Below are 22,734 nucleotides of genomic sequence, written 5' to 3' on the forward strand. Positions count from 1 at the left end.
AGTGTTTATGTGTGAGGGAGCCGCTGAGGGCAGGTCCGCGCCTGCACACGGACGTGTGTGTGTGTGTGTGTGTGTGTGTGTGTGTGTGAGTGTGTGTGTGAAGGGGCAATGGGGAATGGCCCTATGCCCTCGACCATGTGTATGCATTGTGTGCCTCCCCTCAGTAAACAATCTGTAGTGCATGTGTGTGTGTCTGTGTCTCTCTGGGGCCTCCTTTGTACAAGGGCTGGACAGCTATGGTGTGTGTTTTGGGTGTATGTTTCCATGCGCAGTTCTGTGTCCAGTGTTTGGGCTGAGGGTACATGAGTCCGTGACAGAGATAGGATGTGTGCTGGGAATGAGTGTGGGTTTGCATGGGCTTTTGTGTGCGTGCGTGCACGTGTGGGTGTGCTTGAGCGGTTGAGTGTGCATTTCTATGTCAGGGAGGTCGTGTGTTTTCCTCGCATGTGTCTGCATCCTCAGGGAGTGTGCGTTGGAGTATGTGTTTTAGACAGGTGAGAATGTCTGTGTGTCCAATTCTGTGGATGTTTATGGATTGCAGGGCACCAGGGGCAGACTTCTTTTTTGAGCAGGGTCAACTGTGTACGCCTATGCCGGAGACCTTGGATGTGTTGTCGTGTGTGCGTGTGCTTGCAAGCATAGCTGTGTGTGGGGGAGGGCAGGGATGCATGCCTGCGTGTGCTCCGTGTGTGTGTTTTGTGTATGAGCGTAGAGCTCGTTGTGATTGTATAATTGTGTCAGTGTGTGTGTGTGTGTGTGTGTGTGTATGAGAGATTGAGAGAGTGGCTACGTGTGTGTTCTTTACGACACAGATGATGGGTTTTGTTTACATGCTTCTGTACCCTTAGGGCTATGAGCGTTTGTGCATGCGCCGATGTGTCACGTTATTATGCCTGTGGGCTCGAGGCCATAGAGGTGGTGGGGAATGCATGTTAGTGTTTTTGGGCACACACGTGTATGATTTTTATGGTGAGGCCAAATGCGTATGCCTGTGCCAGAGACCTTGTGGCAACTGGGTGTGTCCCGAGTGTTTTTGCAAGCGCCTATGTGTCTCCATGCAAGGGATGGTGTGCAGGCCTCAGATCCATATGCACCAGTGTGTATGTAGTGTGTACAGTGGGTTCGCAAACCGCTCGCCTGTCTGCGTGTGTGTGTGTGTGTGTGTGTGTGTGTGTGCAGGCTTGTATACACGTGCGTTCTTTGAGGATGCAGAACAAGGGATTTGCTTACATTCTGCCCTTTCCTCAAGGGTAAGTTTGTGTGAGTGTGCATGCTCCGATGTGCTGGGGTCAGTTGTGTATGCCTGTCTGCCAGAGGCTTTGGATGTGGTCTCTTGTGTGTGTGTGACTACGAGTGTCCCAGGTCACACCTGGGAACGTCCTTTTGAGTTGGGAACAAATGTCTATGCCTGTGCCAGAGACGTTCTGTGAGAGCTCTATGGTGTGTGTGTGTGTGTGTGTGTGTGTGCTTACGAGCACCTCTGTGCCTGCATGCATGTCTGGTGTACGTGCCAGAGTTGCAGAGATACATGTGTGTATTTAGTGTGTTCGGTGTTTTTGCGTGAGCACGTGTGTATGTGTGTGTCTGTGTGTTTGAAAGGAGCCCGATGGGGTGTGTTTGTATTTTCACTCCGTGTGTGTGTGTGTGTGTGTGTGTGCGCGCGTATGTGTGCAGCCGTGTGTGTGTCTGTGTGTACATGTGCCATCTCCTTTCTTTTGTTTCAGGGGCCAGGTGTGGGAATGCAGAGCCCCCTTCTGAGTGCCTGAGTGCCCGTGTGTCCGTGTGTGTGTGTCTGCATATCTGTCCCACCCAGGGAGGTTCACGCTGCTGAGATGCATATGAGGAAGCATCGCCCTTGACCAGAAGCCGTGAAAACTTCCCACGGAGCCTGGTGCCGGGGTGAAAGACAAGGTCGACTGAGGCCCCCGAGGAAAACCACTGAAATGTAGAAGACCGATGTCACCCGTGTTCCTGTATGTTCCTGTGTGGAGGCTCACGAATGAGCTCCTTCTCAGAAAGGAGCAGGTGGTGTGCCTGAGCTCCTGGTGTAAGGTTGGTGATTACGATGCTGCCTTGGAATCCCCATTGCGAGGAAGGGATGGGCCCTCATGCTTGCCCAGAGGTCTAGGACACATAAGCTCTGGGACGGCATCCCAGCGGGGGGAGGTCCTTCCCGTGCCGATGGTGGTGCTGGGCAGCGGGAGTTGATGAACAAAAGGCCAGCTATCAGGTCTCATGTCTTCCCTGGGGTAAAGACAGAGTGCAAGGCTAGGGAAGGATGAGCCAGCGCCAAACATGGCCAGTGTCTGGGTTTGGGGGATGGCGATGCCAGTCCTCCAGAGGGCTCCCTGGGGATGTCCTCAAGCACATCCACTGCACACAGCAGGGCTGGGCCTGTAGTTCATTGTCCCTTGGACCCCAGTGCCCGTGCTCGCTACCAGTCTGGCAAGGGGCCTGCCTCTTGCTGACGTGGTCATCCTCTCCGGCACAGAAACAATGCTGTGGAGGGAGTGGAGGCCAGGCCTGTGCCGTCACGTCTCTGATGTCGCATCCCTGCCTGGCCCATATCAGCGTAGCTGGGGCTGCATAATGACCTTTGGCCCTGGTGAGTCTCTGCTTTGCCACAGATGCGGGGCCGTTGGCCCGACTTGGATTTGTATGAATTTCTATCGCGGAGACAATCTGCCTGGGCCCTGGGCCCCGTGTTCTTCAACGTGGAGTGAGATGAGGCCGGGGCTGTCTCAGTAGTCTTCGAGGAGTCCTTGGCTGCCTGCGCCGTAAGCCATGTGTTGACGCATCCTTGGGAACAGAGGAACAGCCCCGCTCTTACAGCCGGCCAGCGAGGGGGAGGGATCTCCGGGGCCACGCCTAGGTCTTCAGGTCACTCATCACTCTCACTCGTCCCACTTTCAAATGCTCTGTGGCTACGGGACGAAAAGGTCAGTCTCTCGCACGGAGCGTAGGCAAGGGAAGCTTTTTAAAAGCTGCCCGTTGTGCTGTCGTCTACATGTCCTAGATGGCTGTGAAGACTCCTTACTGACCGGGGCCGCCTCGCGCCCACGATTGCTAGACCCGGTTCCTGTGTAAGCCCCTGTCTGTTTCAACCCTCTCCTCCGCCGCCGTGACTTCCTCTGTGGCTGTCTGACCGGTGTTTTCAGGGAACACGATTGCTGACCTCTTTGACACCACTGGATGGAGCTCTGCTCAGCGTACCGTTGGCTTCCGCAATCGGGTGTGTGTTGGGGGGTCCCTTCTGCATAGGCGGTATGTCTTTCGGGCCAGTACGCCTTGCACCCTCTGTACGACCAAAGCCTCCCTCTGTGCCTCCGGCCTTCCTCGCTCCGTCGCTGTGTTTCCATCCCCACACCTGCACACTCGTGTCTGTCCTGAACTCTGTCCGTCAATCCCATCGCCCCCCTCGCTCCCCAGCTCTTCTTCTCCCCCTGGGCTATGGTGCTCTCCTCCCAGGCTCCCTGGCTTCCCCCTCTCTCTGTCACCACCGCAGCCTCCCCCATCTGCAAGGCTGTGCTGTTTCGAGGGCACTTCTGCCTCTGGACCCTCAGGACCCTCCTCTAGGTCAGTTTGGATTGCACCAGTCACACCAACGCCGGGACCTTTTCAGGGACAGTCTCAGATAATTTGCCTGCTCGCCACAGGCGGCCATGCCTTTTGCTCACTGCAGGCGTCCCTCTCTGCACTGACAGCTAACGTGGGCAACGGAGACACTTGGGCCCACCAAGCAGCCTGCCCTTCATCTCAAGGAAGCTCCTCCTGCTTCTTTCGGCACCAAAACACCCAGGACACACCCACCCATCCTTGGTATGTGAGGCCCTCCCATGAGACAAGGGCAAGGCTGGCAGCCTTGCCATGCCCCGCGGGGACTTCCTCACACCTCCGGTGGCCGGCGTCCTATGTGGCCCATGATCCCCCCCTGGCGTGCACCTGCATGAGGGGTGGTTCGGACACGAAGGACGTGCTGAGAAAGGACACATGTGCTGTCAATGCGCACCTGGTGGGTGCGCCATGCCCTCCCCGGCTGGTACTCCACTCAGCGACGGACCCAGACAAAGGGAGCACTCGGAGCAAAGTTGCAAGGAAGACCCCGAGTGCCCTTGGATGAAGGTCTGGCGGCGACGGAAGAGAACGCAAAGAGGCAAAGAGACACAGACGGGAAAGGGAAAGAGGTCGGGCAGAGGAAAGTCCAGCGGGAAAGGGTTTTCGAAGCGGCAGGCTCCCAGAAAGATGCAGTTGGTCCTCGGACTTAAAGTCTGGCCCGTTAGCATGCCTCCCAGTGCCAGTGGGGGATCTGGCTGGGGCCGGCTTAGAAGCTCTGTGTGCACCCTGGTGGCCAGGGACTGTGGCTCTTGGGGCCAGGGTCCTCCTGGCCCTCTTGATCCCAGCGTCCTGGGATCGAGTCCCACATCGGGCTCCTTGCTCAGCAGGGAGCCTGCTTCTCCCTCTGCCTCTGCCTCCCTCTCTGCCTGCCTGTGCTCTCTCCCCCCCTCTCTCTCTGATAAATAAATAAAATCTTAAAAAAAAAATTAAGGGCCAGGACATTGTGTGCAGATTCCTTCTCTGAAGGAAAGCTGGGTGGAACGGGGTGGTGCTGGGGTGTGGAGGGGGGTGGTCCCTGCACGCAGCAGCTTGGTGGTAGGCTCCTGGCTCCCTCCACCGCTGGATTGTTCCAGGGCAAAAGCCCGACAACAGTGACGCGGCACCGTTGGAGCACCAGCCGATGCCCCCAGGGCTTTCCCCGGGTTCCGCTAAGAAGCAGCGTGGGAGGCTTTCGGGCTGCGGGGAGACACTGGATTCAGCCGCTGGATTTCAAATGCTAGCGAGAGGCGAGGGGTCCCAGAGGGACGGATGTGAAAGGGAAGAGCGGGACTGTGACACGAGGGCACCGGCGGGAAGGCCTACGAGGTGTCTGTGTAGAAACGTTAGGGGTTGGGAGGCACGGAGGGCACCGCTGGGGAGCGTCGCGGGCGGCCTTCCTGGCTAACTCTGGCGCCTGCAAGGGCCCTGGAGGGTGGTGGCCACGCCCACGGCCCTATCCCGGGCGAGACCCCGGAGCACCCCCATCCTCTTGGGGCTCCGAGTCTCTATCGCTCCCAGGACGCATGTGTGACTCCTCCCGGCACGCCGCGCCGCGCGCCGCTTGGTGGCGTCAGCCACCGCCCCGGGTCCCTGTGCGCATGCGTGCCCAGGCCCGCGCACTCAGACAGGCGGCTGCTGCCCACCGCCGACGCCGGGCGCGGACCTGAGCCTGCGGTTCCCGCCTCTATCGCCTGCCCTCCGCAGCTGCCTGGTTGAGGGGCAGGGCCACATGGAGAGGGAGTCTGGGTCCGGGGAAGGCGGAGCTGCCCCAGAATCCGGGACCACCTTGGTCCCACACGGGGGCGGTGAGGAGGCGGCTGCCCTCAGGGAGACCGGCTCCTGCGGGCACGCGGGGGCGCTTCTGGCCCTGGAGGCTGCCGGTTTGGTGGCAGCGGCTGTGCGGGAAGCTGAGGCCCCGCGTGGCCCAGAGGAGGCCGGCGCTGGGCAGGTGTTGGTGCTTGTGGTGCTGGATATCGTGGGGGAGGTGGAGGTGGTGGCAGTGGAAGACGAGGAGGTGCTGGCCGTGGAAGACGAGGAGGGGGTGGAGGTGGAATGCGAGGAGGTGGAGGTGGAATGCGAGGAGGTGCGGGCGGTGGAAGACGTGGAGGTGCTGGCAGTTGAAGACGAGCAGGTGCTGGCCGTGGAAGACGAGGAGGTGCTGGATGTGGAATGCGAGGAGCTGGTGGTGTTGGAAGACGAGGAGGTGCTGGCGGTGGAAGACGAGGAGGTGGTGGCGGCGGAAGACGAGGAGGTGCTGGCGGCGGAAGACGAGGAGGTGGTGGCGGTGGAAGACGAGGAGGTGGCGCAAGCAGAGCGGGTCGAGAAGCCGAAGGAGCTGTCGCAGGCAGAGCCGGTGCCGCGGCCCGACACAGCCGGGGCCGCCCTTGCCGCGCTGCAGGTGGTTCAGGAAGCGCTCTGCTCTGTGGATGTCCAAGCCACCAGGGCCTACCTGCGGCTCAAGCGCAGGATGAATCAGAAGCGGAGTGGTCACCTGGCTCGAAGGAGGGCCATCATCCAGGGCATCCCTGGCTTCTGGGCACGCGCCGTATCCTTCCTTCATCGCGCTCGCTCGGTTTGGCCCCTGGGGAGGACAGTGGGAGCAGGGCAGCAGGGAGCAGAGCCTGAGCCTGAGCCAGGGGCTAGAGAAGTGCGAAGCTGGGCCGGGCTCCCCCAACCATGGCACCCACCCCTCCAGCAATGGGCACCTGCCAGCAGTAGGCTGCTGGGCCAGCAGGGAGCGCAAAGCCCTGAGCCCTGGGTCTACCCTTCTACTGCACTGCCTAGGGGGCCGGGGTCCAGCAGTGGCTGGTCCGGGAGGAGGTGGGTGCGGGTGTGCGCGTTGGCGGGAAAGCCAGAGCCTGAGACCTGTGGAGTCCTCTGTGAGTGGAAGCTCCGCGCCAGTGCTTTGGGGCTGCAGCACCCCCACACGCCTCTGCGGTCCCGGAACCCGTGTCAACACTCTGGACCCCTAGTGAAGCCCAGCCCACTTGGCTCAGAGCACATGTTGGAAGGAAAGGATTTGGGGTAAATGGGGCAGATGGAGAGGCTGCCCGCCTCATTCCGTGTCCTTCAAACCGTGTATCGTTGCCGAGTTCCCGGAGACCTCCGGTTCTGTGGTGCGCTTGCACTCATTGAGAGTCAGTCAGCAGGCTGCCTGATTTCAGCGGGCCCCGGGACCCTGGACACGGTGCCCCGGGTGCTACCAACTCTGTCTCCACAGGCCCTCCTGAAGCCGGCCGAGGCCCCTGGCCCAGGTGTTCCCAGACACGTTTCCTCCCTCCCTGCCTCTCCCTCTCCATGTCCCCCACCCGCGCTCGCTCGCTGGCTCGCTCTCTCTCTGTCTCTCTCTCTCAACCCTCCCAGCCCTCCGTCTATGTCTGTCGTCAGGGTTTGGGTGTCTCTGTCTCTCTGTCTCCTTCCTCCCGCCGTACCCCTTTCCTCCCTTTGTGGCTGACTCTGCCAGGCCCTTGCTCGAGACCCTGGGTGTGCAGCCATGCTGCAAGCGAGCGGAGCAGCCCCCTTGTGGGCACAGAAGGTCCCTCAAGGGCCCAGGGCCTCGGGTGAGCACACAAGCAAACGGGGCCGTGAGGGGGACCGAGACCATCCAAACATCCAGAGTGGTGACTGACTGCCTCCTGGCCCAGCCGAGCACGGGCACAGGCCAGAGAGGACGTAGGCAGGGAGAGCGGACGGGCTCTTGACCTTGCCCTCCTGGGCCCCGGGAGCCTCAGCCCTGTTGATCCTCCAAGACCTGCGATGCCCCAGGGCAGAGCATGGGTGACGAAAGGGCAAGCGCTGGGGAGGTTGGGACGGGGAAGTGCCTGCTGTTTCTGCACAGGCCGCCTTCCGTCCCTGGCTCTCAGTCGGGAAGGGCCGGGGCGTTCCTGGTTCTCTTCCCGGCGCCCTTGACGTCGAGGCTCCTTGACCCAAGGCAGATCCTGAATCACCCCCAGTTATCAGCTGTGATAGGTGACCAGGACACAGACATGCTCAGCTACATGACCAATTTAGAGGTTAGCCCTGGAGCCTGAGGCCAGCGGTGGTGCCTTGGGAGTGGGGGTGGAGCTGGAGTGGGTGCGTTTGAGTTGCTGAGAGTTGCGGTCAGTCAGTCACGCAGAACAGCTAGGGTCAACGACCCCTCCCCCTCCCCCTTCTCTTGCTTTCCTGCGGCAGGTGGAGGAACTGGGTCGTCCCAAGTACCGCTGCAGGTTGATGTTTTACTTTGGGAGCAACCCCTACTTCCAGAACGACGTGATCGTTAAGGAGTATCACCTTAGCATCGGCGGTAGGTGTGGGCTTGAGGTGCAGAGGATCTGGCAGAGGGCTTCCCGGCATGAGGGCCCGGGGGTGGAAAGGGAAGAGTGTGGGGTCCTCGGGCAGTGCAGGGATTTGGCACAGGAAGGGGGACAGGTCGTCGGTTGAGAGCGAGAGCTGGCGTGGGTCCTAGGCCTCGGAGAGCCTCCCTTAAGTTTCCTCGTCCCGCAGGATATCGGGAGACTCGTTGCACTCCAGTCCAGTGGTTCTGGCATTATGAACGTGGTGCTGCCAGCCGCAGGCGAGACCCCAGCGGCCTGAACTTCTTCAACTGGTTGTGTGACCCCGGCTGCCCAGGGTCCAACAGGATCGCCGGGGTGAGGCCCCTGCGCCTTCGTCAGCAGCGCAGATGCTGGAGTCCCGACTGCTGGGCAACGGGGTCGGGGGCCCCGTGCTCAGCTCACCTTTTGTCCCCTACCAGATCATCATCGAGGACCTGTGGCCCAATCCGTTGCAGTACTACCCGAGGCTGGAAGGCGGCGCCTGGGAATGAGCTGAGAGGACGACCTGTCGGTGAGGAGCCAGGAGGGCTGGGTCCAGAGCCCTGTGGGCAGGGGTGCCAGGGGACAGTCAATTTAGTGGCGGGGAAACTGAGGCTCAGAGGAGCTTGGACCCATGGAGCAGGGGGCAGGGTGGGAAGTGAGCCTGCGGGAACTCAGAGCGCACACACAGGGCCGAGGATGGGTCTAGTCCGGCAGGTTCATGCCTGCCATGCTGTCCTTCGGAAAACCCCTGGCCAATCCGGACAAGCAAGGCTCCCCCAGCCCATTTTCCTGAAGTGTCTCCCATGGCTGTCGGCCTCTCTCTCGGTCCTCCTGCCGCTCGTTCGGTTGGCGATGGCCTGCCTGTCTTTGGGAGTCGGGCTCCTTGTCCCAGCCCACTCTTGGACCACGACTCCCTGACGGCCGTCCACATGCCTGAGCACCGCGTGTCCTCCCACATCGTTCACATGTCCTTGGGAATGGTCCCAGGCCATCCCAAGCAGGGTCACGGTGCCCTGGCTGTGGAGGAACTGGGATCCCACGAGTACAAGGCATGCTCACAACATCACGTTCACTATCCCTGGCATCATACATTTTCACAAATAGCTAAGACTTTTGTGTGTATTTTCATGTTTCTCTGTGTGTGTGTGTGTGTGTCTGTGTGTCTGTGTGTGTGTGTCAAGGCATGGCAGCCGTGTGGAAGTGGACATCACAGAGCATCCGCGTTGCACCACCAAGAAGAATCTGATGAGGCCTCCACCGTTGAGAGACCTGCATGGGCTCTTCTCCGTGGTGCTCAGCCTGCACGGGACAGCAAAAGGGACAAGGAGCAGCAGGGGCAGCGCTAGAGAGGATCCTGCCCCTAGCTGCAGGGTCAGGGAGAAGGGCCATAAACAAGTTACAAAGCACCTTGTGTCCATGTGTGGTTTTATATTGGGGGCACAGGAAATGGCAAGGAGGCAAGAAGCCTGGTGGGACCCTCCAACCCCCATCCTGTTGGATTCCATGGGTGGGGTGATGGAGAGCAAGGGGCCAGGGCACAGCCGTTCTTGGCCTGCGGACAGAACCCCACCCTTCCAAGCAGGATCTGGCAGAGGAAGGGAAGAGGCGGGGCTCTCTTGGGAAGTCTTGTTCTGTAGAGCGGGGCACACAGGAGGGGTAAGGTGCTCCCGAGTGGGGCCCTGGGGTCCCCTGGGCTCCTCGTACCACCGTATTCACATGGCTCGGAGAGCTTTTTCTGTTGCCCTTCAACCTGGAACTGTGCCCTGCATTGCTGAGTTGCAATGCCATGCATCTTCTTGGTCAGCACCAGCGCAAAACCAAGGGTCGTGGGAGGAGCAAAGATGAGGCGGTCGCTCACGGTCCCTCCCTGTGGCAACAGATCCTCCTGCAGTGCAGGGGACAGTTCCACGGATGTGTGAGGGAACGCAGGTGTGCTCCATGGGATGGCGGACATCCTGAGTGTTTATGTGTGAGGGAGCCGCTGAGGGCAGGTCCGCGCCTGCACACGGACGTGTGTGTGTGTGTGTGTGTGTGTGTGTGTGTGAGTGTGTGTGTGAAGGGGCAATGGGGAATGGCCCTATGCCCTCGACCATGTGTATGCATTGTGTGCCTCCCCTCAGTAAACAATCTGTAGTGCATGTGTGTGTGTCTGTGTCTCTCTGGGGCCTCCTTTGTACAAGGGCTGGACAGCTATGCTGTGTGTTTTGGGTGTATGTTTCCATGCGCAGTTCTGTGTCCAGTGTTTGGGCTGAGGGTACATGAGTCCGTGACAGAGATAGGATGTGTGCTGGGAATGAGTGTGGGTTTGCATGGGCTTTTGTGTGCGTGCGTGCACGTGTGGGTGTGCTTGAGCGGTTGAGTGTGCATTTCTATGTCAGAGAGGTCGTGTGTTTTCCTCGCATGTGTCTGCATCCTCAGGGAGTGTGCGTTGGAGTATGTGTTTTAGACAGGTGAGAATGTCTGTGTGTCCAATTCTGTGGATGTTTATGGATTGCAGGGCACCAGGGGCAGACTTCTTTTTTGAGCAGGGTCAACTGTGTACGCCTATGCCGGAGACCTTGGATGTGTTGTCGTGTGTGCGTGTGCTTGCAAGCATAGCTGTGTGTGGGGGAGGGCAGGGATGCATGCCTGCGTGTGCTCCGTGTGTGTGTTTTGTGTATGAGCGTAGAGCTCGTTGTGATTGTATAATTGTGTCAGTGTGTGTGTGTGTGTGTGTGTGTGTATGAGAGATTGAGAGAGTGGCTACGTGTGTGTTCTTTACGACACAGATGATGGGTTTTGTTTACATGCTTCTGTACCCTTAGGGCTATGAGCGTTTGTGCATGCGCCGATGTGTCACGTTATTATGCCTGTGGGCTCGAGGCCATAGAGGTGGTGGGGAATGCATGTTAGTGTTTTTGGGCACACACGTGTATGATTTTTATGGTGAGGCCAAATGCGTATGCCTGTGCCAGAGACCTTGTGGCAACTGGGTGTGTCCCGAGTGTTTTTGCAAGCGCCTATGTGTCTCCATGCAAGGGATGGTGTGCAGGCCTCAGATCCATATGCACGAGTGTGTATGTAGTGTGTACAGTGGGTTCGCAAACCGCTCGCCTGTCTGCGTGTGTGTGTGGTGTGTGTGTGTGTGCTGGCTTGTATACACGTGCGTTCTTTGAGGATGCAGAACAAGGGATTTGCTTACATTCTGCCCTTTCCTCAAGGGTAAGTTTGTGTGAGTGTGCATGCTCCGATGTGCTGGGGTCAGTTGTGTATGCCTGTCTGCCAGAGGCTTTGGATGTGGTCTCTTGTGTGTGTGTGACTACGAGTGTCCCAGGTCACACCTGGGAACGTCCTTTTGAGTTGGGAACAAATGTCTATGCCTGTGCCAGAGACGTTCTGTGAGAGCTCTATGGTGTGTGTGTGTGTGTGTGTGTGTGCTTACGAGCACCTCTGTGCCTGCATGCATGTCTGGTGTACGTGCCAGAGTTGCAGAGATACATGTGTGTATTTAGTGTGTTCGGTGTTTTTGCGTGAGCACGTGTGTATGTGTGTGTCTGTGTGTTTGAAAGGAGCCCGATGGGGTGTGTTTGTATTTTCACACCGTGTGTGTGTGTGTGTGTGTGTGTGTGCGCGCGTATGTGTGCAGCCGTGTGTGTGTCTGTGTGTACATGTGCCATCTCCTTTCTTTTGTTTCAGGGGCCAGGTGTGGGAATGCAGAGCCCCCTTCTGAGTGCCTGAGTGCCCGTGTGTCCGTGTGTGTGTGTCTGCATATCTGTCCCACCCAGGGAGGTTCACGCTGCTGAGATGCATATGAGGAAGCATCGCCCTTGACCAGAAGCCGTGAAAACATCCCACGGAGCCTGGTGCCGGGGTGAAAGACAAGGTCGACTGAGGCCCCCGAGGAAAACCACTGAAATGTAGAAGACCGATGTCACCCGTGTTCCTGTATGTTCCTGTGTGGAGGCTCACGAATGAGCTCCTTCTCAGAAAGGAGCAGGTGGTGTGCCTGAGCTCCTGGTGTAAGGTTGGTGATTACGATGCTGCCTTGGAATCCCCATTGCGAGGAAGGGATGGGCCCTCATGCTTGCCCAGAGGTCTAGGACACATAAGCTCTGGGACGGCATCCCAGCGGGGGGAGGTCCTTCCCGTGCCGATGGTGGTGCTGGGCAGCGGGAGTTGATGAACAAAAGGCCAGCTATCAGGTCTCATGTCTTCCCTGGGGTAAAGACAGAGTGCAAGGCTAGGGAAGGATGAGCCAGCGCCAAACATGGCCAGTGTCTGGGTTTGGGGGATGGCGATGCCAGTCCTCCAGAGGGCTCCCTGGGGATGTCCTCAAGCACATCCACTGCACACAGCAGGGCTGGGCCTGTAGTTCATTGTCCCTTGGACCCCAGTGCCCGAGCTCGCTACCAGTCTGGCAAGGGGCCTGCCTCTTGCTGACGTGGTCATCCTCTCCGGCACAGAAACAATGCTGTGGAGGGAGTGGAGGCCAGGCCTGTGCCGTCACGTCTCTGATGTCGCATCCCTGCCTGGCCCATATCAGCGTAGCTGGGGCTGCATAATGACCTTTGGCCCTGGTGTGTCTCTTCTTTGCCACAGATCGAGGACCTTGGCCCGACTTGGATTTGTATGAATTTCTATCGCGGAGACAATCTGCCTGGGCCCTGGGCCCCGTGTTCTTCAACGTGGAGTGAGATGAGGCCGGGGCTGTCTCAGTAGTCTTCGAGGAGTCCTTGGCTGCCTGCGCCGTAAGCCATGTGTTGACGCATCCTTGGGAACAGAGGAACAGCCCCGCTCTTACAGCCGGCCAGCGAGGGGGAGGGATCTCCGGGGCCACGCCTAGGTCTTCAGGTCACTCATCACTCTCACTCGTCCCACTTTCAAATGCTCTGTGGCTACGGGACGAAAAGGTCAGTCTCTCGCACGGAGCGTAGGCAAGGGAAGCTTTTTAAAAGCTGCCCGTTGTGCTGTCGTCTACATGTCCTAGATGGCTGTGAAGACTCCTTATTGACCGGGGCCGCCTTGCGCCCACGATTGCTAGACCCGGTTCCTGTGTAAGCCCCTGTCTGTTTCCACCCTCTCCTCCGCCGCCGTGACTTCCTCTGTGGCTGTCTGACCGGTGTTTTCAGGGAACACGATTGCTGACCTCTTTGACACCACTGGATGGAGCTCTGCTCAGCGGACCGTTGGCTTCCGCAATCGGGTGTGTGTTGGGGGGGTCCCTTCTGCATAGGCGGTATGACTTTCGGGCCAGTACGCCTTGCACCCTCTGTACGACCAAAGCCTCCCTCTGTGCCTCCGGCCTTCCTCGCTCCGTCGCTGTGTTTCCATCCCCACACCTGCACACTCGTGTCTGTCCTGAACTCTGTCCGTCAATCCCATCGCCCCCCTCGCTCCCCAGCTCTTCTTCTCCCCCTGGGCTATGGTGCTCTCCTCCCAGGCTCCCTGGCTTCCCCCTCTCTCTGTCACCACCGCAGCCTCCCCCATCTGCAAGGCTGTGCTGTTTCGAGGGCACTTCTGCCTCTGGACCCTCAGGACCCTCCTCTAGGTCAGTTTGGATTGCACCAGTCACACCAACGCCGGGACCTTTTCAGGGACAGTCTCAGATAATTTGCCTGCTCGCCACAGGCGGCCATGCCTTTTGCTCACTGCAGGCGTCCCTCTCTGCACTGAGAGCTAACGTGGGCAACGGAGACACTTGGGCCCACCATGCAGCCTGCCCTTCATCTCAAGGAAGCTCCTCCTGCTTCTTTCGGCTCCAAAACCCCCAGGACACACCCACCCATCCTTGGTATGTGAGGCCCTCCCATGAGGCAAGGGCAAGGCTGGCAGCCTTGCCATGCCCCGCGGGGACTTCCTCACACCTCCGGTGGCCGGCGTCCTATGTGGCCCATGATCCCCCCCTGGCGTGCACCTGCATGAGGGGTGGTTCGGACACGAAGGACGTGCTGAGAAAGGACACATGTGCTGTCAATGCGCACCTGGTGGGTGCGCCATGCCCTCCCCGGCTGGTACTCCACTCAGCGACGGACCCAGACAAAGGGAGCACTCGGAGCAAAGTTGCAAGGAAGACCCCGAGTGCCCTTGGATGAAGGTCTGGCGGCGACGGATGAGAACGCAAAGAGGAAAAGAGACACAGACGGGAAAGGGAAAGAGGTCGGGCAGAGGAAAGTCCAGCGGGAAAGGGTTTTCGAAGCGGCAGGCTCCCAGAAAGATGCAGTTGGTCCTCGGACTTAAAGTCTGGCCCGTTAGCATGCCTCCCAGTGCCAGTGGGGGATCTGGCTGGGGCTGGCTTAGAAGCTCTGTGTGCACCCTGGTGGCCAGGGACTGTGGCTCTTGGGGCCAGGGTCCTCCTGGCCCTCTTGAACCCAGCGTCCTGGGATCGAGTCCCACATCGGGCTCCTTGCTCAGCAGGGAGCCTGCTTCTCCCTCTGCCTCTGCCTGACTCTCTGTCTGCCTGTGCTCTCTCCCCCCCCCTCTCTGATAAATAAATGAAATCTTAAAAAAAAAATTGCAGAGAAAAAAAAAAAATTAAGGGCCAGGACATTGTGTGCAGATTCCTTATCTGAAGGAAAGCTGGGTGGAACGGGGTGGTGCTGGGGTGTGGAGGGGGGTGGTCCCTGCACGCAGCAGCTTGGTGGTAGGCTCCTCGCTCCCTCCACCGCTGGATTGTCCAGGGCAAAAGCCCGACAACAGTGACGCGGCACCGTTGGAGCACCAGCCGATGCCCCCAGGGCTTTCCCAGGGTTCCGCTAAGAAGCAGCGTGGGAGGCTTTCGGGCTGCGGGGAGACACTGGATTCAGCCGCTGGATTTCAAATGCTAGCGAGAGGCGAGGGGTCCCAGAGGGACGGATGTGAAAGGGACGAGCGGGACTGTGACATGAGGGCACCGTCGGGAAGGCCTACGAGGTGTCTGTGTAGAAACGTTAGGGGTTGGGAGGCACGGAGGGCACCGCGGGGGAGCGTCGCAGGCGGCCTTCCTGGCTAGCTCTGGCGCCTGCAAGGGCCCAGGAGGGTGGTGGCCACGCCCACAGCCCTATCCCGGGCGAGACCCCGGAGCACCCCCATCCTCTTGGGGCTCCGAGTCTCTATCGCTCCCAGGACGCATGTGTGACTCCTCCCGGCACGCCACGCCGCGCGCCGCTTGGTGGCGTCAGCCACCGCCCCGGGTCCCTGTGCGCATGCGTGCCCCAGGCCCGCGCACTCAGACAGGCGGCTGCTGCCCACCGCCGACGCCGGGCGCGGACCTGAGCCTGCGGTTCCCGCCTCTATCGCCTGCCCTCCGCAGCTGCCTGGGTTGAGGGGCAGGGCCACATGGAGAGGGAGTCTGGGTCCGGGGAAGGCGGAGCTGCCCCAGAATCCGGGACCACCTTGGTCCCACACGGGGGCGGTGAGGAGGCGGCTGCCCTCAGGGAGACCGGCTGCTGCGGGCACGCGGGGGCGCTTCTGGCCCTGGAGGCTGCCGGTTTGGTGGCAGCGGCTGTGCGGGAAGCTGAGGCCCCGCGTGGCCCAGAGGAGGCCGGCGCGGGGCAGGTGTTGGTGCTTGTGGTGCTGGATATCGTGGGGGAGGTGGAGGTGTTGGCGGTGGAAGACGAGGAGGTGCTGGCCGTGGAAGACGAGGAGGGGGTGGAGGTGGAATGCGAGGAGGTGGAGGTGGAATGCGAGGAGGTGCTGGCGGTGGAAGACGTGGAGGTGCTGGCAGTTGAAGACGAGCAGGTGCTGGCCGTGGAAGACGAGGAGGTGCTGGATGTGGAATGCGAGGAGCTGGTGGTGTTGGAAGACGAGGAGGTGCTGGCGGTGGAAGACGAGGAGGTGGTGGCGGTGGAAGACGAGGAGGTGGCGCAAGCAGAGCGGGTCGAGAAGCCGAAGGAGCTGTCGCAGGCAGAGCCGGTGCCGCGGCCCGACACAGCCGGGGCCGCCCTTGCCGCGCTGCAGGTGGTTCAGGAAGCACTCCGCTCTGTGGATGTCCAAGCCACCAGGGCCTACCTGCGGCTCAAGCGCAGGATGAATCAGAAGCGGAGTGGTCACCTGGCTCGAAGGAGGGCCATCATCCAGGGCATCCCTGGCTTCTGGGCACGCGCCGTATCCTTCCTTCATCGCGCCCGCTCGGTTTTGGCCCCTGGGGAGGACAGTGGGAGCAGGGCAGCAGGGAGCAGAGCCTGAGCCTGAGCCAGGGGCTAGAGAAGTGCGAAGCTGGGCCGGGCTCCCCCAACCATGGCACCCACCCCTCCAGCAATGGGCACCTGCCAGCAGTAGGCTGCTGGGCCAGCAGGGAGCGCAAAGCCCTGAGCCCTGGGTCTACCCTTCTACTGCACTGCCTAGGGGGCCGGGGTCCAGCAGTGGCTGGTCCGGGAGGAGGTGGGTGCGGGTGTGCGCGTTGGCGGGAAAGCCAGAGCCTGAGACCTGTGGAGTCCTCTGTGAGTGGAAGCTCCGCGCCAGTGCTTTGGGGCTGCAGCACCCCCACACGCCTCTGCGGTCCCGGAACCCGTGTCAACACTCTGGACCCCTAGTGAAGCCCAGCCCACTTGGCTCAGAGCACATGTTGGAAGGAAAGGATTTGGGGTAAATGGGGCAGATGGAGAGGCTGCCCGCCTCGTTCCGTGTCCTTCAAACCGTGTATCGTTGCCGAGTTCCCGGAGACCTCCGGTTCTGTGGTGCGCTTGCACTCATTGAGAGTCAGTCAGCAGGCTGCCTGATTTCAGCGGGCCCCGGGACCCTGGACACGGTGCCCCGGGTGCTACCAACTCTGTCTCCACAGGCCCTCCTGAAGCCGGCCGAGGCCCCTGGCCCAGGTGTTCCCAGACACGTTTCCTCCCTCCCTGCCTCTCCCTCTCCATGTCCCCCACCTGCGCTCGCTCGCTCGCTCGCTCTCTCTCTGTCTCTCTCTCTCAACCCTCCCAGCCCTCCGTCTATGTCTGTCGTCAGGGTTTGGGTGTCTCTGTCTCTCTGCCTCCTTCCTCCCGCCGTACCCCTTTCCTCCCTTTGTGGCTGACTCTGCCAGGCCCTTGCTCGAGACCCTGGGTGTGCAGCCATGCTGCAAGCGAGCGGAGCAGCCCCCTTGTGGGCACAGAAGGTCCCTCAAGGGCCCAGGGCCTCGGGTGAGCACACAAGCAAACGGGGCCGTGAGGGGGACCGAGACCATCCAAACATCCAGAGTGGTGACTGACTGCCTCCTGGCCCAGCCGAGCACGGGCACAGGCCAGAGAGGACGTAGGCAGGGAGAGCGGACGGGCTCTTGACCTTGCCCTCCTGGGCCCCGGGAGCCTCAGCCCTGTTGATCCTCCAAGCCCTGCGATGCCCCAGGGCAGAGCATGGGTGACGAAAGGGCAAGCGCTGGGGAGGTTGGGACGGGGAAGTGCCTGCTGTTTCTGCACAGGCCGCCTTCCGTCCCTGGCTCTCAGTCGGGAAGGGCCGGGGCGTTCCTGGTTCTCTTCCCGGCGCCCTTGACGTCGAGGCTCCTTGACCCAAGGCAGATCCTGAATCACCCCCAGTTATCAGCTGTGATAGGTGACCAGGACACAGACATGCTCAGCTACATGACCAATTTAGAGGTTAGCCCTGGAGCCTGAGGCCAGCGGTGGTGCCTTGGGAGTGGGGGTGGAGCTGGAGTGGGTGCGTTTGAGTTGCTGAGAGTTGCGGTCAGTCAGTCACGCAGAACACCTAGGGTCAACGACCCCTCCCCCTCCCCCTTCTCTTGCTTTCCTGCGGCAGGTGGAGGAACTGGGTCGTCCCAAGTACCGCTGCAGGTTGATGTTTTACTTTGGGAGCAACCCCTACTTCCAGAACGACGTGATCGTTAAGGAGTATCACCTTAGCATCGGCGGTAGGTGTGGGCTTGAGGTGCAGAGGAGCTGGCGGAGGGCTTCCCGGCATGAGGGCCCGGGGGTGGAAAGGGAAGAGTGTGGGGTCCTCGGGCAGTGCAGGGATTTGGCACAGGAAGGGGGACAGGTCGTCGGTTGAGAGCGAGAGCTGGCGTGGGTCCTAGGCCTCGGAGAGCCTCCCTTAAGTTTCCTCGTCCCGCAGGATATCGGGAGACTCGTTGCACTCCAGTCCAGTGGTTCTGGGATTATGAACGTGGTGCTGCCAGCCGCAGGCGAGACCCCAGCGGCCTGAACTTCTTCAACTGGTTGTGTGACCCCAGCTGCCCAGGGTCCAACAGGATCGCCGGGGTGAGGCCCCTGCGCCTTCGTCAGCAGCGCAGATGCTGGAGTCCCGACTGCTGGGCAACGGGGTCGGGGGCCCCGTGCTCAGCTCACCTTTTGTCCCCTACCAGATCATCATCGAGGACCTGTGGCCCAATCCGTTGCAGTACTACCCGAGGCTGGAAGGCGGCGCCTGGGAATGAGCTGAGAGGACGACCTGTCGGTGAGGAGCCAGGAGGGCTGGGTCCAGAGCCCTGTGGGCAGGGGTGCCAGGGGACAGTCAATTTAGTGGCGGGGAAACTGAGGCTCAGAGGAGCTTGGACCCATGGAGCAGGGGGCAGGGTGGGAAGTGAGCCTGCGGGAACTCAGAGCGCACACACAGGGCCGAGGATGGGTCTAGTCCGGCAGGTTCATGCCTGCCATGCTGTCCTTCGGAAAACCCCTGGCCAATCCGGACAAGCAAGGCTCCCCCAGCCCATTTTCCTGAAGTGTCTCCCATGGCTGTCGGCCTCTCTCTCGGTCCTCCTGCCGCTCGTTCGGTTGGCGATGGCCTGCCTGTCTTTGGGAGTCGGGCTCCTTGTCCCAGCCCACTCTTGGACCACGACTCCCTGACGGCCGTCCACATGCCTGAGCACCGCGTGTCCTCCCACATCGTTCACATGTCCTTGGGAATGGTCCCAGGCCATCCCAAGCAGGGTCACGGTGCCCTGGCTGTGGAGGAACTGGGATCCCACGAGTACAAGGCATGCTCACAACATCACGTTCACTATCCCTGGCATCATACATTTTCACAAATAGCTAAGACTTTTGTGTGTATTTTCATGTTTCTCTGTGTGTGTGTGTGTGTGTCTGTGTGTCTGTGTGTGTGTGTCAAGGCATGGCAGCCGTGTGGAAGTGGACATCACAGAGCATCCGCGTTGCACCACCAAGAAGAATCTGATGAGGCCTCCACCGTTGAGAGACCTGCATGGGCTCTTCTCCGTGGTGCTCAGCCTGCACGGGACAGCAAAAGGGACAAGGAGCAGCAGGGGCAGCGCTAGAGAGGATCCTGCCCCTAGCTGCAGGGTCAGGGAGAAGGGCCATAAACAAGTTACAAAGCACCTTGTGTCCATGTGTGGTTTTATATTGGGGGCACAGGAAATGGCAAGGAGGCAAGAAGCCTGGTGGGACCCTCCAACCCCCATCCTGTTGGATTCCATGGGTGGGGTGATGGAGAGCAAGGGGCCAGGGCACAGCCGTTCTTGGCCTGCGGACAGAACCCCACCCTTCCAAGCAGGATCTGGCAGAGGAAGGGAAGAGGCGGGGCTCTCTTGGGAAGTCTTGTTCTGTAGAGCGGGGCACACAGGAGGGGTAAGGTGCTCCCGAGTGGGGCCCTGGGGTCCCCTGGGCTCCTCGTACCACCGTATTCACATGGCTCGGAGAGCTTTTTCTGTTGCCCTTCAACCTGGAACTGTGCCCTGCATTGCTGAGTTGCAATGCCATGCATCTTCTTGGTCAGCACCAGCGCAAAACCAAGGGTCGTGGGAGGAGCAAAGATGAGGCGGTCGCTCACGGTCCCTCCCTGTGGCAACAGATCCTCCTGCAGTGCAGGGGACAGTTCCACGGATGTGTGAGGGAACGCAGGTGTGCTCCATGGGATGGCGGACATCCTGAGTGTTTATGTGTGAGGGAGCCGCTGAGGGCAGGTCCGCGCCTGCACACGGACGTGTGTGTGTGTGTGTGTGTGTGTGTGAGTGTGTGTGTGAAGGGGCAATGGGGAATGGCCCTATGCCCTCGACCATGTGTATGCATTGTGTGCCTCCCCTCAGTAAACAATCTGTAGTGCATGTGTGTGTGTCTGTGTCTCTCTGGGGCCTCCTTTGTACAAGGGCTGGACAGCTATGCTGTGTGTTTTGGGTGTATGTTTCCATGCGCAGTTCTGTGTCCAGTGTTTGGGCTGAGGGTACATGAGTCCGTGACAGAGATAGGATGTGTGCTGGGAATGAGTGTGGGTTTGCATGGGCTTTTGTGTGCGTGCGTGCACGTGTGGGTGTGCTTGAGCGGTTGAGTGTGCATTTCTATGTCAGGGAGGTCGTGTGTTTTCCTCGCATGTGTCTGCATCCTCAGGGAGTGTGCGTTGGAGTATGTGTTTTAGACAGGTGAGAATGTCTGTGTGTCCAATTCTGTGGATGTTTATGGATTGCAGGGCACCAGGGGCAGACTTCTTTTTTGAGCAGGGTCAACTGTGTACGCCTATGCCGGAGACCTTGGATGTGTTGTCGTGTGTGCGTGTGCTTGCAAGCATAGCTGTGTGTGGGGGAGGGCAGGGATGCATGCCTGCGTGTGCTCCGTGTGTGTGTTTTGTGTATGAGCGTAGAGCTCGTTGTGATTGTATAATTGTGTCAGTGTGTGTGTGTGTGTGTGTGTGTGTATGAGAGATTGAGAGAGTGGCTACGTGTGTGTTCTTTACGACACAGATGATGGGTTTTGTTTACATGCTTCTGTACCCTTAGGGCTATGAGCGTTTGTGCATGCGCCGATGTGTCACGTTATTATGCCTGTGGGCTCGAGGCCATAGAGGTGGTGGGGAATGCATGTTAGTGTTTTTGGGCACACACGTGTATGATTTTTATGGTGAGGCCAAATGCGTATGCCTGTGCCAGAGACCTTGTGGCAACTGGGTGTGTCCCGAGTGTTTTTGCAAGCGCCTATGTGTCTCCATGCAAGGGATGGTGTGCAGGCCTCAGATCCATATGCACCAGTGTGTATGTAGTGTGTACAGTGGGTTCGCAAACCGCTCGCCTGTCTGCGTGTGTGTGTGTGTGTGTGTGTGTGCAGGCTTGTATACACGTGCGTTCTTTGAGGATGCAGAACAAGGGATTTGCTTACATTCTGCCCTTTCCTCAAGGGTAAGTTTGTGTGAGTGTGCATGCTCCGATGTGCTGGGGTCAGTTGTGTATGCCTGTCTGCCAGAGGCTTTGGATGTGGTCTCTTGTGTGTGTGTGACTACGAGTGTCCCAGGTCACACCTGGGAACGTCCTTTTGAGTTGGGAACAAATGTCTATGCCTGTGCCAGAGACGTTCTGTGAGAGCTCTATGGTGTGTGTGTGTGTGTGTGTGTGTGTGCTTACGAGCACCTCTGTGCCTGCATGCATGTCTGGTGTACGTGCCAGAGTTGCAGAGATACATGTGTGTATTTAGTGTGTTCGGTGTTTTTGCGTGAGCACGTGTGTATGTGTGTGTCTGTGTGTTTGAAAGGAGCCCGATGGGGTGTGTTTGTATTTTCACTCCGTGTGTGTGTGTGTGTGTGTGTGTGCGCGCGTATGTGTGCAGCCGTGTGTGTGTCTGTGTGTACATGTGCCATCTCCTTTCTTTTGTTTCAGGGGCCAGGTGTGGGAATGCAGAGCCCCCTTCTGAGTGCCTGAGTGCCCGTGTGTCCGTGTGTGTGTGTCTGCATATCTGTCCCACCCAGGGAGGTTCACGCTGCTGAGATGCATATGAGGAAGCATCGCCCTTGACCAGAAGCCGTGAAAACTTCCCACGGAGCCTGGTGCCGGGGTGAAAGACAAGGTCGACTGAGGCCCCCGAGGAAAACCACTGAAATGTAGAAGACCGATGTCACCCGTGTTCCTGTATGTTCCTGTGTGGAGGCTCACGAATGAGCTCCTTCTCAGAAAGGAGCAGGTGGTGTGCCTGAGCTCCTGGTGTAAGGTTGGTGATTACGATGCTGCCTTGGAATCCCCATTGCGAGGAAGGGATGGGCCCTCATGCTTGCCCAGAGGTCTAGGACACATAAGCTCTGGGACGGCATCCCAGCGGGGGGAGGTCCTTCCCGTGCCGATGGTGGTGCTGGGCAGCGGGAGTTGATGAACAAAAGGCCAGCTATCAGGTCTCATGTCTTCCCTGGGGTAAAGACAGAGTGCAAGGCTAGGGAAGGATGAGCCAGCGCCAAACATGGCCAGTGTCTGGGTTTGGGGGATGGCGATGCCAGTCCTCCAGAGGGCTCCCTGGGGATGTCCTCAAGCACATCCACTGCACACAGCAGGGCTGGGCCTGTAGTTCATTGTCCCTTGGACCCCAGTGCCCGTGCTCGCTACCAGTCTGGCAAGGGGCCTGCCTCTTGCTGACGTGGTCATCCTCTCCGGCACAGAAACAATGCTGTGGAGGGAGTGGAGGCCAGGCCTGTGCCGTCACGTCTCTGATGTCGCATCCCTGCCTGGCCCATATCAGCGTAGCTGGGGCTGCATAATGACCTTTGGCCCTGGTGAGTCTCTGCTTTGCCACAGATGCGGGGCCGTTGGCCCGACTTGGATTTGTATGAATTTCTATCGCGGAGACAATCTGCCTGGGCCCTGGGCCCCGTGTTCTTCAACGTGGAGTGAGATGAGGCCGGGGCTGTCTCAGTAGTCTTCGAGGAGTCCTTGGCTGCCTGCGCCGTAAGCCATGTGTTGACGCATCCTTGGGAACAGAGGAACAGCCCCGCTCTTACAGCCGGCCAGCGAGGGGGAGGGATCTCCGGGGCCACGCCTAGGTCTTCAGGTCACTCATCACTCTCACTCGTCCCACTTTCAAATGCTCTGTGGCTACGGGACGAAAAGGTCAGTCTCTCGCACGGAGCGTAGGCAAGGGAAGCTTTTTAAAAGCTGCCCGTTGTGCCGTCGTCTACATGTCCTAGATGGCTGTGAAGACTCCTTACTGACCGGGGCCGCCTCGCGCCCACGATTGCTAGACCCGGTTCCTGT

The 22,734-nt window shown here is 59.5% G+C and overlaps 1 protein-coding gene across 1 annotated transcript; it reads left to right on the plus strand.

Moving 5' to 3' along the window:
* Positions 1 to 15,875: 15,875 nt before the first annotated feature.
* LOC131822500 (testis-specific Y-encoded protein 3-like) lies at positions 15,876 to 17,684 on the plus strand (the record flags this gene model as incomplete). The annotated part of the gene is made up of 3 exons (XM_059158812.1): positions 15,876 to 15,953; positions 17,345 to 17,422; positions 17,583 to 17,684. Coding segments are annotated over exons 1-3 (258 nt in total), but the record flags the coding sequence as incomplete, so codon positions are not given.
* Between the last annotated feature and the right edge of the window lie 5,050 nt (positions 17,685 to 22,734).

Source organism: Mustela lutreola, chromosome Y (genome assembly GCF_030435805.1).
Source record: "Mustela lutreola isolate mMusLut2 chromosome Y, mMusLut2.pri, whole genome shotgun sequence".
NCBI lineage: Eukaryota > Metazoa > Chordata > Mammalia > Carnivora > Mustelidae > Mustela > Mustela lutreola.